General features: G+C 38.2%; 1 protein-coding gene and 1 long non-coding RNA gene across 3 annotated transcripts; one reads left to right on the top strand and one right to left on the bottom strand.

The window, feature by feature from the left end:
* Window positions 1-6,903: 6,903 nt before the first annotated feature.
* LOC114133544 (uncharacterized) lies at window positions 6,904-7,948 on the bottom strand. The gene is made up of 2 exons (XR_003593199.1): window positions 7,718-7,948; window positions 6,904-7,037 (listed from the first exon to the last, which is right to left on the bottom strand). It is a non-coding gene; the product is annotated as an uncharacterized LOC114133544 (long non-coding RNA).
* A 966-nt stretch (window positions 7,949-8,914) lies between these two features.
* Window positions 8,915-14,228, top strand: eif3k (eukaryotic translation initiation factor 3, subunit K). Of its 2 annotated transcripts, none has more exons than XM_027999536.1 (8): window positions 8,915-9,112; window positions 9,714-9,812; window positions 10,720-10,840; window positions 11,634-11,708; window positions 12,014-12,080; window positions 12,185-12,262; window positions 12,701-12,826; window positions 14,130-14,228. In XM_027999536.1, exons 1-8 carry the CDS (start codon window positions 9,051-9,053, stop codon window positions 14,159-14,161), a joined length of 660 nt encoding a protein of 219 aa, XP_027855337.1. In that variant the 5' UTR covers window positions 8,915-9,050; the 3' UTR covers window positions 14,162-14,228. The 2 variants fall into 2 exon arrangements, with proteins under 2 accessions (XP_027855337.1, XP_027855336.1); XM_027999535.1 differs by having other exon boundaries at window positions 11,631-11,708.
* The last annotated feature ends 647 nt before the right edge of the window (window positions 14,229-14,875 follow it).

The following is a 14,875-nucleotide window of genomic DNA, read 5'->3' as shown; positions in this document are numbered from 1 at the left end:
TGGTGCCAGTTTGTCAGTGGCTTAAAAACTCAAATCTTAACTTAAATAAAACAGTTTGCATATTATTTTCTGAGTGCAAAAATAAGAAACCAGATCCAATTATTATTAGTAGTGGATGGACAAATTTCTAACACAAGTATTCATCCATTATTGGATAGACATAAAGTAAAATATAATTTCAAACACATTGACATTGAAAGCTTCAAAATTATATTTAAATGCCTTTAATAGGAAAACTGATTTTGGCTGTTTTTTATTTCCTGTTCAGGATTCAAATTCTGGGAATACACCGTCACCATTACACTTATTTTAGCTACACATTGTCATGTATGTAGTTACAAATGTTTTTTAATCTCTTCCATCAACCTGATAGCAAACTACACATGAAGATTAGCCCAATCTGGCATATTTACTTTGTGTATTTATGTTGCTTCATATACATCCGTTGCATTACAGATGATGTCTTTCTCCAATAAAGTACACAAGAGACTTCTCACCAACAACATGTTTTTACATTTTGAAATATTTCTTCTTCTGTGTAACTTTGTAACAGGAAAGCAAACATCCTCATCCTCTCTCAATCCACCAGAAGCTCCACACGATACATTACATCTAAATTAAATCAGACACAAGATGATTTCAGGCCACTTTCCCTTTTTCGTCCAAATGTGTTGCTCTTCTTTCTCTCTCTCTCTCTCTCTCTCTCACACACACACACACACACACACACACACACACACACACACACACACACACACACACACACACAGCCACCGCCATGCTGGGAAAGTAAATTAAATTGTGATAAGTGGCCTTGCCAGCTTGAATAAGCAGAGAGGAGGCGGAAGAGGGACGACTGGAGATCTGCCTTGAAAGCAGAAAGCTGTGAGTCTGGAAAAAACAAGGTGAAAGGGAAGAAATAAAAGATAAAACTGAAAGGAATAAGTGATAAGAAAAAGATGAGTTCAATGTAAAACAGTGAGCACACCCACAAAACAGAAAATAACAGAAAATGTTGAGAGAAATCCATTTTTTTGTTATTTGACCCCAGAACTGTTTAATGCAGCTTATTTTCCACAAAAATAAGATGCAGAAATCAACACAAAGACTTTCCAAGAGTTCAAACCGGAGATTTAGCTGATAAGTTATCAACGCTAAATTTTAAATGGACGCCTGATATATAAAAGAAAAATGGACGCAGTGCTTATATTGTCAACACTACCACTATTAAATAAGGTCAGGAAAAAGTTTTAATTAAGAATAAAAATATTGAGGGAGAAGAAAGTAGTTCTTATGCTAGCTTGACTTTGACAGCCGTAACATGTATTTGAGGAATTCGGTGTTTTGGTTCAGTTAAAATAAAAAAGCAAACTAAACTCCAACTCTGACAGATCATCAGTAGATTATTTAATCTGTCACCGTGTTAGCTTAGCTAATAGCAGCGGTGGCTAGTCTACCACCACTGTGTTAGCTTAGCTAATAGCAGCGGTGGCTAGTCTACCACCACTGTGTTAGCTTAGCTAATAGCAGCGGTAGCTAATCTACCACCGCTGTTAGCTTAGCTAATAACAGCGGTAGCTAATCTACCACCGCTGTTAGCTTAGCTAATAGCAGCGGTGGCTAATCTACCGCAGCGATCACTTAATAATAATCGCAAAATAAACATCAAACCTGAAAACATAAATCTGTAACTGACTGAATGTCCTGTTCTTTATGTGGAAAATGTCGGAGTGTTTTCGGTGTTGAATCCTGAAACATGACGTGGCGTTGCTGTCTGTTGCTATGGCAACGAGTCTGCGCGTAGCTTAGCCGACACAGAGAGCGAGAAAAGAGAGGCTTTGAGTTGCTCTTTAACGGTTTTCCTGCGTTATTTTCCCCTTTGCACTATATTAATAATTCCTTCATCTCCGGGGTTCATTTTGTTACCGGTTCCTCCGCGGCAGCGCGGCTACGGATGGCGAGGAAAAGAAGCACCTTTTTGCCCTCCAGCGCGAAATGTCCAGATGTAAACAATAACAGCGAGGGGCCCTTTACGCAGTCAGACTGTGTAATACAGAGAGACCGATCATTTGGTGAAGGATCCACTGAATTACATGGCTTCAACTTAATATGAGCACAAAGAGCCTGATAAAGTAGATTCAATAAATAATACAGTGGATCGTCCTCACAAGGTTGAACTCTGCTGCAAAGATCTGATGGTTTGCTAAAGCTAAAGTCAAGTATACAGATAAACGTGACTGTACGCAAATGTAAATAAACCTCATTTTATTGGTGCTTCTTACCCCCAAACTCTCACATGATGTTACCAGTTTGCTGATGTAAGTTGCATAAATTCATAAACTAATCAAGGAATTTCTTTTGAAGCATGACAAAGATTTACTGAAACAGAAAGAGGTCGGCAGCTTGAATTCATGCTTATGGATTTTCTGCCTGCGTCCTGCTTTCGCCCTCCTAAACTCAGAGGAAAGCTTTCTCATCAAATTGTTCCACTTCAGTACAAGCGTAAAAAAAAAATGTGTGAAGATGTTGGCATTTCTAATTTACCACAGGAAGATGGCTTATTGATTTCAGTGTGACTCAGGTTTAACCCAGTACAGGTAGAAAACAGACATTTTTCTGGTTCATTTTGAGATTTCCAGCTGGAAATTGAAACAAAACAGTGATTAAATTGAAAGACAAAAACCCAATGAGAAGACAGTTTGGAAAAGGAAACAAGTATTTAAATGATCTGCAGAATGTAAGTTGAAGATTGGAGGAACACAAATATAAATAGAAATATCAACTAAATGCAAAGCTGTGGAGGAGGAAGTGATGCGGCTCTGGCAAGAACACAATGAGTGTGTATCAGAGTGACAATGGGATCATCAATCAATGCTTAAACCCATCATGGCACCTCAGCATTAGCACGGAGAAACACAAAGAGCTGAGACAGAAACACACCGAGAACAACAGAGTACAGCGAGAGCAGAAAGCAGGAGGTGAATACGAACCGTCACTTCGGCTCCAAAAGCCTGTCTGCTGCACGGCAGCAGGATAAAAACAGAAAGCAGCGAGACAAAGACAGAAACAGAGCAGCGCCAAGACAAAAAAGAAAACAACATTCAGCGGCGGTGAAACACTCAGACTCACAGCTTCGCTTAAAACTTTGAGGATGAGCGGGATGAACGAAAAGCATGGAGATAGGAAGGAAGTAAAAAGATTAGAGGTGCATGAGAATAGGATGACTGGGATGAATATCATAAAGAGTGATGATGAGGATGAGTGGAAAGAATATTGGTTGTAAAGAATGATGAGGAAGATAATTAGGATGAATGTATTGATGAGGATGAGTGGATGACACTATACATATCTACAGTGAAGAAGCAATCATAAATATTTTACAAAAAGTGTTTTTTCTTCAGTAAAAACAAAAAAAGGGGTCAATAAATGGGATGAGGAGAATGAGTGTGAAGAAGTTATACAGTTTACTGAGGAAGAGGAGGAGTTTGAAGAAGTAAACAGGAATTCTGATCGTAGGAATAGAAGGTGTGATATAGCAGGAGGCCAGGAAGAAGACTAAAAAGGAGATGAAGTTAGTTGGTGTAAAGGTGGAGGACGCAGAGAAATGGACTAAACGGAAAAGCCGAAAGAGAAGAAGAAAAATTATATGGGATATCAGATGAATAACAATACAGTGAGGATGGATGAAGGGGCGGGAGAGTAAAGTGGAATCGAGAGAGAGAGCTGCAGCAATGAGAAAACGTTTAGGATGTTTTTCCACCTGGTGGTCCGGTAGATTTGGTTTGATTAGGGACCAGAACTTGAGTCAAACCAACCTGTTCCCCTCCTGGCCTGTGGGGGCGCTGCACCAGGAACCACTGAAGGAAACGACACATAAACCTCTGAAGACACTGAGAGCAACCTCCTTCTGCAAATGGAAGCAAATATGGAGGCGTCAGATATTAGCAGTTGGAGGATTTTTCTTTAGTCTTTGGATAAAGACCAAGAGCCATTTCTCCTGCTAGTGCTACGCTAACATGTCTGTTTTGGTTGTATTTTCCCAGAATGCCCTGCGCTGTAATCCACTTCCTGCTTTTGGAGCAGTATCCGTCCTCTTTCACATATACATTCAACCGAACCAGAGTTCACTTCAACCAAACCCAGACAGAGGTTTGAACCAGAGTTAGCTTAGCATTCACACCTCAGCAACCGAACCGGACCTTCCAGAGAAACGGACTGGAGTTGGATTAAAGCAGATTGAACTTAGCTGATCCACAATCAGAGAGGCTCATCTGTGAATGTGTTCAGGGCCCACAGGACCATACATCTTCACCGACCTCTGGAGATCCTCAGGTCTTCATCACAAAAAGTTTGCAAACTCATAAAAGTTAATTCAAAGGCTCCATTGTCCATGTTTTCTTACAGCTTTGGACCAAAAGCTGCTCTTTGTGCTGATTTCAGCTCAGTCAGGTATTTTTTTCCCATCATCTCACTAACTTTATGCTAATATAAATTTTCAGAGCCCTCGGTCTCGCTCTGGGCTCATCTGAACCCGAACTGATGTTGGCGGGTTTTCTGCTCATCAGTCTCTTCCTTCAACGCTCTGCTGTGATTGGTGGAAGGCTTCAGAGAACACATCAAGTTAATCAGTAAATGACTTCAATCAATCTGTAAGCTGATGAGCTGATTCTCCTCAGGGAGTTGATTTTTTTACACCTCGGCAGGTTTCTTCCTCTTCTGACCTACTTTAGAGTTTATTCCCATCGCCGGATTAATTGACCAAGAGAAGAGAGAGAGATGACTGAACAGCAAAGCACTGAGTATTCTCTACAGGAAATAAAAACAAAAGAAGAACAGAGCTGATAGAATCTCCATCGGTACCGTCTGTGGTGGAAAAGTTGTAAAATTCAGTCAACAATAGCTTATTTAACAAGTAGCTTATAAAAACTCAAAGCAAATATTAGGGAACATCCCAACCTACTGACCTAAATCTATAATTTTCTGATTATTTTCAGATGTCAAAACGGGATCTGAGTGGGGGTGTTATTTATTTTCCAGGCACATGTTGACATTTTACAGTCAAGTAACAATGTTACTTCAGTTGTTATAAAAATTTATATTGTAATGAAGCCAACACCGCAGATTTAGTCCCGCCAAACAGGGTTTATTAGAAATAAGTACGAGCTGCTATTCCTGAGGCTGCAGCTCACAAACTGGTACACTCCACTGATGGCTTCACTGCTAACCCAACTCTGAACTCTCTCCACTTCCGGTCCTGGTACTGCCGCTCCACCGATCACATGTGAGTGGGAGTCAGCAGAGTCAGACAGGGGAAGCCCATAACACTCTACACATAACAATAAGGATGACAATGCAACCTATAACAAATACACATAACCATATGGACTCCAGCAGAACTAAAACACAGAATCGGGCTCAGTGTAGAACTTAAAAAGAAATTTGATTTTGCAATTTGAGGCCTCTGTCTCTTTAAGAAGCTCCTGCTCTTTCCGACAAGTCGTCACAACGATGCTTCTCATTATGCCGTTTGGAGAAGTAGTTGGCATTGAAAGCTCAGCAGGTGCAGTTCCACCAGGTGTTCGCTAATTGCTGCCGCTAGTCTGAAGCCTAATGATTGGATAGAAAAAGGTGGTAAATAGATTATTTTTACAGAATTTGAACCAGGAGAAGCCAAGTGAGGCTTTGTGGGTAGATCATATCTACAAAGAAGGTTTTCATTATCATCTTAACAGCTAAATGTTTATATTTTTGTCCAGTTTTTGGCTTAACTGCTGCTCTGAGTGTGTTCTACCTTCAGGAAATTACCTTTAATTTCTCCCTTCAGTTAACGATTAATCAATTATTTCGATTGTTTCAATAATCTGTTAATCACGATGCTTCTCCCGCATTTTAGACTAGGATTAATTACAGACTCTACCCAGGATTCCCTGCTCCTGCATCACACAGTGTGCAGTCGTGCGTGTCCTGACTGATGCCTGCGGCCCCTCTCTGTCAGCGGGGTTGGGTTCATGGAGCACCGGGCAGCAACCGCGGTACACACCGGATCTCTCTCTGCAGCTGCCATTCCTCTAGAGCTTTACATTTACACAGCAGCAGCTCATCTTTTATTCATGTCAACACACATGCTGTAATATCAGAAAATCTATTCCTGTTCGTCCGAAATGCATCAGCAGCGCAGCCTGCTTCTCCTCTCGTTCAGGGCGTGTCAGCAGATCTCTGCAGGAGTCCAAGGTGCCACCTTGGACTCAGAGCGCCCCCTGCTGCTCAGACATATGCACCTACTCGACTGATGGATTTACAACGTGTTAGCGCCATTGTTGATAGAAAAAAGGAGTAGATTTCCTCTAAAATAACTCAAACTTTTAGTTTATTCTCAGAAATGTTCTTTTTTTTTTTAAACTTAAAAGTTCATTCTGTAAAAAAACACGGACATTTCTGAGTTTCAAAATTTGAACATTTTCTAGACAAATTGCGATCACAGGTCAAAGTTTATAATTCAACAGTGAGCAACAAAAATGGCCTCCTCCAGGGGCTCTTTTGTCCCTTATGTAACGCTACTTAAGGCTAGGCGCCTGACTACGGCCAAATATAACAAATGGCGCTCGGATAGATTCGGCTATGGAGCCCGTGGGTGTGAATAAAATACCATTAGACAAAAGTATGTTTAAGTTATTGTATTCAACTTGTTTTTTTCTTTCATATATATAGGAAGATATGCAATAATAATAATATTTATAATAACAGTGATTTTCTATAATATAACCAAAAACACAACCAGGAAAAAAAAACAAGCACTCAGCAACAAAAAACAATAAACCCTGATGTCACCCAAGAGTTTCTATTTTGGTCCATTCATGAATCCAAGGTGATCAATAGTCCATCAATCAATATCTGATTGTTTTCTTTTTTTCCATGATCCAGAGCAAACAGGTCCAGAATGAAAAAATAGCTTGGTTCATTTAAATCCTACCGCGAAGCTGCGGTGATCCGGTAGCTCGCCATCCTGACGTGACACAGGGGGTGGGAAAAAACCTGACCTAAACAAGGTCATGAATAAAAATAAAACAAATTAGCTGTCATGTTTAAACATTGTCAACTGTTATCCAAAATAAAGAAACATTCAACAATTACAAAAAAATAAACAAATAACTATATTCCATAAAGTGTTTTCTCATGATTTTTTCAAATGAATTTCTAATTAAAGATCGCGATCAAATTCAAAGTTACATTCAGATTCAAATCAAGGGTATAGACCTTATTAAAGTTACCGGTCAAAGGTACGAATCAAATTAAAGTTACCGGTACAGATCAAATTAAAGTGCACTTTCACATTATATCTAAGTTTAATTGACGCAGTCAATTAAACTTAATTGACTTCCATATCGTTTCAATAAACAATTGGTTTTTTTCCCTTTTTTTTCGTTGCGCAACTCCCCAATAAAAACAAATGACCAAGCCCAGAGTTCTATAGGCCGTTAGCAAAAATCAATCAAAAAAATAACTAAACTGTCCTAAAAGGACGAATCTGCAAAAATCAAAAGGCCTATTTAATATTTTAACAATATATAATCTATTCGGCCACAAACTTAACAAAAAGAAAATGACCTTTTAAATCAATAAATAAACTTTTCAGTCATTAATGCACAGATTAAGTGGGCGTGTCGCCACCGCATTTCTATTTCCAAAGAAAACAAAGTACGTAAATTAAACGACTCACCGTCGAGCGGTCGACAGGAAACACCCAATTTAATCCTTCGGCCCTTTTAGTAAGCCTCGATCCAGCCGTATTCTTCTATAAGTTTAGAAGACGCCGAGACGAGCAGCTGGCCACAGCGACAGCAGCAACAGCGATTGAGATCCGAGTCACCTGTGACCCGTAACTTAAAGGGTGCTGTCAGTTTGACCCGCCAAAATAAAATACGGGTTCCTTATTTTGTGCAGGTTACACTTACATGAAAGTAGGCTGACAGGAAAGGGGGAAGACATGCGGCAAATGTCGCCGGGTCCGGGAATCGAACGCGCGACGGCCGCGTTGAGAACTCAAGGCCTCCAAACGTGGGTCGCGCCAACCCCTACGCCACCACAGCACGACCCAAGGACATGTTTAACCTGTTCTCATATTCTGCCTTAAATTGGTGACGAATGAGTTGATTTTGAGATATTTTTGTGCGCTTCATGTTGTCAAGCAGCTACTATTTAAGAGGTTTATTGTTTCTGCAGGTCTGGTGGTAATGTCAACCAGTTCTTATGTGGAAACTGAACTCCGCTTTCCAAAAAAGTTGGATTAATCACATTTCATTCATAATATAACCTGAGCCAAATACAGTTTTAACTCTGGCCAGGTTGGTTTGCTGTTGGTTAACCATTTTATTTAGCTTTTTATTGGTAAATAAAATAATTTGGAAAAAAAAAATTCTGCCAGATTTTTCACAGGCTAACTAAGCAACACTAGACAATAGCAATACACCAATCTACATTTTATTTGTTAAAGAAACACAAAAAAGTTTGTCAACATGACGGCCATTTTGAATGTTCACAACCTCTAACATGCCAAGAAGAATTCTTGACAATTTATCCATCTTTTGAACTTAGCTATCAGAATTCCCAACAAAAAAAATACAAAAATAAGCAAAGTAACTAGATTTAAAACTTGTTACTGGAATCAGTTTCATTTGAGTGGGACATCATTTCCAAATCTACCATTCCGAACCTGGAACTATAAACACCAACATAAAAACTAATATTTTTATAATACTTTGTATATTTGTAACAGTTGGATAAATAATTTAAGAAATGTTTTCAACATTTTACTGTATGTCGTCAGACTTAGTTGCATAATTAATTTGGATAAAAATTGATTTCGGATGCTACGTGATGTTTTAAACAACTTGGTCATACGTTTTACGTACTTCCCGTTGGTGTCTTCCCGTCCCTTGTTTTTCCGGTCCGACCTTTTTCTCCCTCCGCCCCGGTGTCTTTTCTGCTTTCTGGCCCACGTGTGAAATAAAGGTTAATTTGACGTTAAAATTATCAGTTTAACTTCGGACCAAATGGCTTTAACCTTCGAGCAGATGAGGGCGAACGTGGGGAAACTCCTGCGAGGAATCGATAGGTACGAATGATCCGAGAACCAGTGATCAACCCGGCGGAGCTAACGTTAGCATAGACTGTTTTTGATGCTATTCACTGCCTTCAGTATCGTTGTTACGGCCATCAGTCAGTTATCTTTGTTATGGTTTACATTTTATATTGACAGTAAACCCGTGAGTACGGGGTGTTAACGTCACACATTAGATGTTAGCAGAGCAGTTAACTAGAACGGATTGTGGTTTTATTTTGAAAGGGTGTTGATGGAGAAAAAGTACTTGGGCCCCAAAAAGGGTCGCAGTTCGATGTTCTCAGATCATCAAGCTACTGTTAATGTGAGGAAAAGACCAGTGAAAATACAAAGTGCCCTTTTTAGATATTTATTTATTTTAGAGTTTAGTAAAAACAATATTTTAACGGGCCAAATCCGACCCAGCGTAGCTATTTATGTGGCCCCATAAACATCATCGTAAATGCAACATGCCTTAGTCTAAAGAAGATAAGAAAACTAAAAAGCAATTTAAACCTGAACTGACGTTATGTTAAGGGGAAAAATTAATAAAAGTTGAATATTCCTCATCAGTCAGCTGATAATGTAAAGGTACCAACTTCCTGTCGTGTCACAGGTACAACCCAGAGAACCTGACCACGCTGGAGCGCTACGTGGAGACGCAAGCTCGGGAAAACGCCTACGATCTGGAGGCAAACCTGGCTGTGCTGAAGCTGTAAGTCAAACCGAGTCTGTTTGGGACTCAAGACACCTGAAACGTTACCTGGCTGTTCAGAATCATCTGATTCTGGAGTTGGAGGTGGAAACTGGTTCCAATCTCCAGCTCTACCTGGATCTACCACGATTTGACATTTTTTGCTGTGTTTGTAACTGTTTGTTTTTTAAAGACTTTAGATGGCGACTTTTTATTTTAAATAAGGGTAAAATTATTGCCAACATAATCTTCTTATAATGGAAAATGTTAAGTACAACACAAAATATAAGTAGCTTTTATATATATAATATATATTTTTATATTTTATATAATATAAACGTTTATAATAAGTAGTTCTACTTTTATAATAAGTAGAAACATGTCTATCCAGAGACTTTTACTGAAAAGCTGACTTTGCTGCATCCAAATCAACTTTATTTAATTTAATAAACTTGGCTAAATACACCCAGCATTTCAGGGACGAAAGTAGTTAAGCTTTTTGTCCGATTAATCGTGATTAATCAATTATTCATATCATCAGTTGGTAATTGGGAGTATACAGACTCAGAAAAGACCATTTGATCAAAGAACAACACAGAGTAGTAATCAAGCCAAAAATGATCAGAAAATATAAACATTTTGCTTTTAAGATAGTTAATGTAAAAGTTTGGACACTCCTGCTGTAGATTAGTCAGGAAGAAGTTTTGCTAGTTTGTTGTTTCATTTGTTATTGCGTGACAATTACTGAGGTAAGTAAAGCTGGTCAGAAACTGACATAAAATTAGTTTAATCTCCTACAAATATACATTTAAACTGTTACCTGCTTGTACAGGAAGAGACAAGTTTCGCAGCTAAACCGTTGCTTTATTTTTCTGTAACTTTTTTTTATCTGATGTATTCTGATTGTTATTAATTGTTTCGCCCACAGGTACCAGTTTAATCCAGCTTACTTCCAGACTACAGTGACCTCACAGGTTCTGCTCAAGGCTCTGACCAACCTGCCACACACCGACTTCACCCTCTGCAAGTGTATGATCGACCAAACACACGTATCCCTTTGGTGCATTTTCACGTCTTCGTGTTTTTATTTTATATATTTACTTTTAGTGAAAGTTTGAGCAAAGTGAGACGTTTTGGTGTTAGGTATAGGTATACAAATTCGGGCTGAAACGATTAATCAGATTAATCGCGATTAATCGATTGTTGAAATAATTGTCAACTTTTTAAATAATCAATTAATCGTTAGAAATCGCTGAAATCGTTGCTGAAAGAACAACATATTCAAAGCAGTAATAAACCCAAAACTGTATGATAAATAGACACATTTTATATTTCAGATAAAAAAAACTCCTTTGTCTGTAAATATGTTCAACCCAGAATTCTTCAAGTGGAAGTTTTAGCTTCACCTGGTTCAAATTCTGTTAATAAAAGAAAAAAGTCACATGTTGATGTTAGAAGTATTTTTTCAACTGCGGATGTTGGAGGGTTCGCTAAAGCATCGCTGTTATTGCATTTTAGGCAACAAAATGTTTATTTTCTTATTTAAAAAATGAATAGATTATTAGTTATTTGCATCTTTTAATGTATTTCTAATACAGCATACAAAAAGCTTACATGGTTAAATGAATAACATGAAAAAAGTGCCAGTTTGGCTATCTGATTAATCGGCAGAACTATCGATTAATCAGTAGAATAATTGATTAATTGTCAGAATAATTAGTTAATCATCAGAATAATTGACGGCTAAAATAATCGTTAGCTCTAGGATGAATATGTTGTGAAAACGCTGGTGTGGCTCTGTGTTGGGGTGAGCGGGGCGTTTCCTTGACTACGGTGTCGCAGCAGGAGGAGCGACCCATCAGACAGATCCTCTACCTGGGGAACCTGCTGGAAACCTGCCACTTCCAGAGCTTCTGGGTACGGCTCCCAAACACAACTATCTCCTCCTAATCACCACATTCTATCAAGTTTATGTGTGGGCTTTGACTGGACCATTTTGACAATATTTGGTTGATTTTTTTTGGGATCATGGTCCCATTGTATGGAATCACATTCCTGCCAAAAAGAATCAAGATTTTCCAAAACATAAACATTGAAAGCAGAAAGTTTTGATTAATCAATAAAACTGATCTATTGCCTACTTTAATTAATATCTAGAATGTTCGAAAGAGATGGTTCTCCTGACTCCATTTGGTATTAAGCTCTGTTTTTGTCTGCATCAGACAAGTCTGGAGGAGAACAGAGAGCTCATCGACGGCATCACTGGTTTCGAGGACTCAGTTCGGAAATGTGAGTTTCATTTTCTGACTGAACAATGGGATTTCTTTCGTCTAATTTAAGTTTCGTTTGGAAAATAAACGCAGTAAGTCATAAATATTCATCCTGTTCCTCAGTCATCTGTCATGTTGTGGGAATCACCTACCAGACCATCGACCGGCAGCTGCTGGCTGAGATGCTGGGAGACCCACTGGGTGAGAACGCACTGCTACGTTTCACTGGTTTTCCTGTGGAAATTAGCCTTAATTGTCAACTTATTTCGAAATTGATTAATAGTTGACTGGAGTATTCAGGCTCAAAAAAGTTCAGTTGCTGAAAGAACAACACGCAGAGCTGTAATTCAGCCAAAATTGTACAAAAATGTAACATTTTGCATTTAAAATGCATAAAAACAAACAACCTGTATCTGTAAATATGTTCTATCTCCTCAAACTGCATGTTTACCTTCATCTGGTTCAGATTCTGTAAAATAAAATCTCATAGTGAGAACCTCTTGTATCCAATCATTGATAAAAATTTTAAAAAATCAACAGATGTGCCAGATGTTTATCCGATGAATCGTCAGAAAAACGGATAAATTGTCAGGATTCTTCTTGTCACTGAGAGCTGGAGTGTGTTCCTGTTTGGCGCAGACACGCAGCTGAAGGTGTGGCTGAATAAATTTAGCTGGACGGAGAACGAGGACGGCCAGATCTTCGTCTACAACCAGGAGGAGAGCATCAAGCCCAAAAACATCGTGGAGAAGATCGACTTCGAGAGTGAGTGGCTCTGCGTTGGCTCGGCAACGCTTTTCTGACCCGCTGGTGTCGATTTCTCCGTTTTACGGCTTTTAAAGTCACCAAATGAGTCCAGTCGTAAATGTTTTTATAGCTACCCAGAATTTAAATCTGCATTTTTATTGCTTTATTTCAACAGACTCGTGGTCCACAACAACATGACACACGACAACATATTCAAAATAAAAATAGAATCTTATAAAAGATTTGCATACCAATGTTTCCACAGAGCCGACTGGTATCTTAGCGCACTGACAGAGGGATGTGAGAACATTTCAGTAAGACTGTTCATTGAGCTGCACAAACGACACATAAACTCGTACATCAAATTTCTCAGGAGTGCCTGGAATGTTCTGACATGTTACTAAACGTCTCTCTTGCTTAAGAACCTGGTTTCTTAAGCAGATTTCTCAGGGAGTTTTGTAAGCAACCTTAAGTTTCTGCATGCCAGCTTTTTAAAATTTACACCACAAAGGAGCTGTATAGCAGGATGTACAGTAAGCTTTGAACAAACTTATTTTTACCTCATCAGTACAATGTCTGCCTGGGCGTGCAACATGCGACGCTGCTGATAACCGCCGCCATCGTCACGGAGCCGGTCTGTGATGTGGTGACCCAGATATTTAGCTTTTGCTCCAACAGAAAAAAGTCAGGGAAACAAAAGTTCTTTGTCTGCTTTAGCATATTTATTTTGATTCGTCAGAGTTATTGAAGATGCTAATGGGCAGAAAAGACCTCCTGCAGCAGTCTGTATCGCAGTAAATGTGGAGTAGTCTCTGACTGAAGACGCTGTTTTCTGATTTTAAGAGCATAATGATTCACGTACATCGTTTTAAATATCAAAACACTTTAATTTCCACATACAAAACAATAAATAAAATGGATAAACAAAATTGCACTTTAAACCGTATTATTAATAAGCATCAAGCAGGGAAAACAGACTTTTGTAACAAAAAAAAAGTGCAAACCGTATTCAAATGTTTGTAGCATTTTTCAAAATGGCATCGCTATAAAGATTAAGCAAACTACACAAACAATCAGGCAAATGGAAATTATTCCGTCCATTTTAATTTATCATCTGATTAACTGATAAATTTATTGCTTATTGTGACAGAATTTAATAATATTACTGCTGATGTCTTTCCGCCTTGGCAGTGTGTTAAACCTGATTTACAGATCTAAATTATTATTTTAGGTTTATTGAATTAAAATAACGCCGGGGTTTATTAAAAGTCTCTGACGTTTCTACGTTTATGTTTTTAATTTGCTGTTTTTTCTCCTGCAGGTGTTTCCAGCATCATGGCAACGTCTCAGTGACGAAAGCAGAGCCAACTTTTGTTTTCAGGATTGCTAAAATATTAAAATAAAGATTAAATACATAATGTTCATGCCTGTTTTCAGTTTTTCATGTTTGCTTCTTTCAGTGAAAATGTTTTCATTTTATACAAAATCTTACCAACTATATTTAGTCTGGTTTCTACTACAACAATAAGACAAGACTAACTTACAAATAACTTTTCAGTTTATTTTAGGTGAATAATTCCTTAATAGTGATTAAAAATGTCTAATTCCACTGGCAGGTTTTTTTGGTTTGGGGTAAAATGTCTTGTTAATAAACTAATCTGCCAGTGCAACAAGAACTATTTATTAATAACTGACATAAAACAAGCTCCTATATTTTGCTGAGAAGTTACTTTTGTCTCATTGCAGGCGTACTGAGGTATTTGCACTAGAAACATTAGATTTTGTGTTTTTGCAGTGTTTCTTTTTTTAAGGTAGTTAAGAGCTTAACATACATTCTTTCTTGGTCTGAAAGATAAAAGCTTTTTTTTAGTTAATTTTTATGACTTAATGGTTTAAAATAAAGCTGTTTAAATGGAAAGATGCTTTAATGTGACAACTATTAACTAGAGAATAGTAATAAAGCTTGATTAAAAATAAAGATCAGAGACTCTGATTAGGTTAAACCAGCAGTTTCCTAATGTTGACATGCAGGTGCCACACCTTAGTTATTATAGTTGCGCGGTTTGT

Source organism: Xiphophorus couchianus, chromosome 18 (genome assembly GCF_001444195.1).
Source record: "Xiphophorus couchianus chromosome 18, X_couchianus-1.0, whole genome shotgun sequence".
In the NCBI taxonomy this organism is placed as follows: Eukaryota; Metazoa; Chordata; class Actinopteri; order Cyprinodontiformes; family Poeciliidae; genus Xiphophorus; species Xiphophorus couchianus.
The sequence above is the reverse complement of the archived record's forward strand: the minus strand, read 5'-3'. Positions and strand labels throughout refer to the sequence as shown.